Raw genomic sequence first — 2,583 nt, 5'->3', positions numbered from 1 at the left:
AAAAGCCACGGTCACGTCCCTGCGCCGTCATGACGGACGGAGCCACGGAGCCGCATCTCGGAGCCGAGAAAGCCCGGGCGGCCCCGCTCCCACGTGCCCCCGTCCCCTCCCCCAGCCGACTGCAGCGGCTTTGGGAAGATGAAGAGCTTGGCCGGAGTTGTTTTTCTTTTCCGGTGGCCGCGATCAGGTGTCCCCGCCCCCTCCTAGCGCTCGCCCCGCCGGCCCGCCTCTCCCGACGCCCCTCCTTCCCCGCCCCCCTCCGGGCTGGACCGCGGATGGTACGTTCCGCACGTGAGCTGGATGCTGGTCTGGCCGGCGACGCGCGTGCCCTGTGGCCAAACACTGCCCGGAGTGAGAGAGCAAACTAGCAGCGCAGAGGGGCCGGCGCGAATGTGCGAGTGTGTGCGCGTGTGTGTGAGCGAGCGAGCGAGCGAGCGAGCGCAGGGTGGGGGGGACCAACTGCTTCACACTTTCAACACTGCACTGAAGAGGGAGAGGGCGAGCGAGACTGGAGCCGTTCCGATCCCCCAAGATCTCCCAAGGCTACCGTCCCACCGATTACAGGACAGAGCCCCAAATATCGAAACAGAGGAAACGGACAGCGGGGGAACATGGACGAAGGAATTCCTCATTTGCAAGAGAGACAGTTACTGGAACATAGAGATTTTATAGGGTAAGGTGCACGCACCCTGGGCGATTATCTGCCTAGCCTTCTGTTTAGGTTTGGTTTTTTTTTCCTCCTCCAGAAAGTGATTATGAGAGATCGAGAACAGAGCCCCTCCCCGAATGGTGTCTGATGCCGATTTCTGTTTTGCAGACTGGACTATTCCTCGTTGTATATGTGTAAACCCAAACGGAGCATGAAGCGAGACGACAGCAAGGTACGTGTAAGTTTCCGATGTTCCCTATAACCTGACTGGATAGTTAATTAGGGCTATTGATTTCACAACCTGCAAACATGTCCCAGCCCCTGAGCTTCTTCAACTGTGAATTTTAAGTGGCTTGCTGGATATTCTCTGGGGGGAGATTAAACATCATACCTGAATTTAAATTGAATCCAGGGCAGTCCAGAGGAAAGAAGATTCTTGGGCATAGTTTATCCTCTAATATGTTGGGGGAGGGGTAGTGTTATGTGCAGTAAATGAATGTTGTTTAGCTTATTGTTTTCTCTCATCCACGACTTTCATATATTAAAGGACACCTACAAATTGCCGCACAGATTAATAGAAAAGAAAAGACGAGACCGGATTAATGAATGCATTGCTCAACTGAAAGATTTACTGCCTGAACATCTGAAATTGACAGTAAGATGCACATTTTCATTCTTTGGGCTCTCCCAGGGCGTGTTAGTAGCCTCGTACGACCTCCCAGAGATATCAAAATCGTTGTACATTTTAAGATACCTGACTTACAACTTGTGCTATAACAGGAGTTTCCCACAAAGTCAGAGTAGGTGCTTACAGGCGAAGGCAAGGCATCATTTATAGCCTGACTTACAGAAAGCTAGAACTAGTATAGGAAGAGTACTTTCAAAGTGTTTGCTTAAGTTGCTGCGCTGAATGGAGCGTCAACCAAGCCAGATGTGTGTGGTTAAGTAAACAAACGTCCTCTCCTCTTGTGCATCATTGCAGACTCTGGGGCATCTGGAGAAAGCGGTCGTCTTGGAATTAACTTTGAAACACTTAAAAGCTTTAACAGCCTTAACGGAGCAGCAGCACCAGAAGATAATTGCTTTACAGAATGGTAAGTCAGTTCCGGGAGGCCGCCCACCCCATGACACAGGGCAGCCCACAGAGGAGCAGGGTGACAGTGTGAGGACACCCACCCCACCCCACCCCCTTCCTGAAGCTCAGGCTCTGTCGCTCATTTTCAAATTGCTTATACGTTCCCTTCAGTGGAAAGTGCCCATTTCCTGAAGCATCCTAAAGGCTTTCAGCAGAACTCGGAGGAATCAGGTTTTTATTTCAAGTGGCGGTGGCACCCTTTCCACTTTGGTTTCTCAGCTGGCAGGAGAGCGCCCCCCACCCCCTCCCTCTGCAACCAGTGGATTATATCACTCGATTACAGAGGAAAACCGAGCTCACTTTAGGCAATGCAGGGTCCACGTGACCAGCAGATGTTTTAACGTCGCCGCTTTGCTTCATTCCTCTGCACCACCACCCCCTCCTCACCCCACCCCGCCCCCACCCCTCCCCGCTTCTCACCCTAGGGGAGAGATCTCTGAAATCGCCGATTCAGGCCGACTTGGACGCGTTCCACTCGGGATTTCAAACGTGCGCCAAAGAAGTCTTGCAATACCTCTCCCGGTTTGAGAGCTGGACGCCCAGGGAGCCGCGGTGTGTCCAGCTGATCAACCACTTGCACGCCGTGGCCACCCAGTTCTTGCCCACCCCGCCGCTATTGACGCCACAGGTCCCCTTGGGCAAAGGCCCCGGCACGCCCCCGGGCGCCGGCGCCGCGGCCGCCCCGTGCCTGGAGCGCGTCGGGCAGAAGCTGGAGCCGGGCGCCCACTGCGTGCCGGTCATCCAGCGGACCCAGCCGAGCGCCGAGCTCGCCGCCGAGCATGACACGGACACCGACAGC

At 54.7% G+C, this 2,583-nt stretch overlaps 1 protein-coding gene across 1 annotated transcript in view; it reads left to right on the top strand.

The window, feature by feature from the left end:
* The first annotated feature begins 330 nt into the window (after nucleotides 1–330).
* Nucleotides 331–2,583, top strand: part of BHLHE41 (basic helix-loop-helix family member e41) — a 35,526-nt gene continuing 33,273 nt past the window's right edge. The window contains exons 1-5 of the mRNA XM_004700187.2: nucleotides 331–673; nucleotides 818–881; nucleotides 1,197–1,304; nucleotides 1,632–1,743; nucleotides 2,210–2,581. Coding sequence (XP_004700244.1) covers nucleotides 612–673; nucleotides 818–881; nucleotides 1,197–1,304; nucleotides 1,632–1,743; nucleotides 2,210–2,581 — 718 coding nt within the window. The 5' untranslated portion in view covers nucleotides 331–611. The remainder of the gene's footprint in view (nucleotides 674–817; nucleotides 882–1,196; nucleotides 1,305–1,631; nucleotides 1,744–2,209; nucleotides 2,582–2,583) is intronic.

The sequence above is a fragment of the Echinops telfairi genome, unplaced genomic scaffold (genome assembly GCF_000313985.2).
Source record: "Echinops telfairi isolate 266 unplaced genomic scaffold, ASM31398v2 ScPeMD7_21;HRSCAF=78, whole genome shotgun sequence".
Taxonomy (NCBI): Eukaryota; Metazoa; Chordata; class Mammalia; order Afrosoricida; family Tenrecidae; genus Echinops; species Echinops telfairi.
Note: the sequence above shows the minus strand (reverse complement) of the source record. Positions and strands in the feature narration are given on the sequence as shown.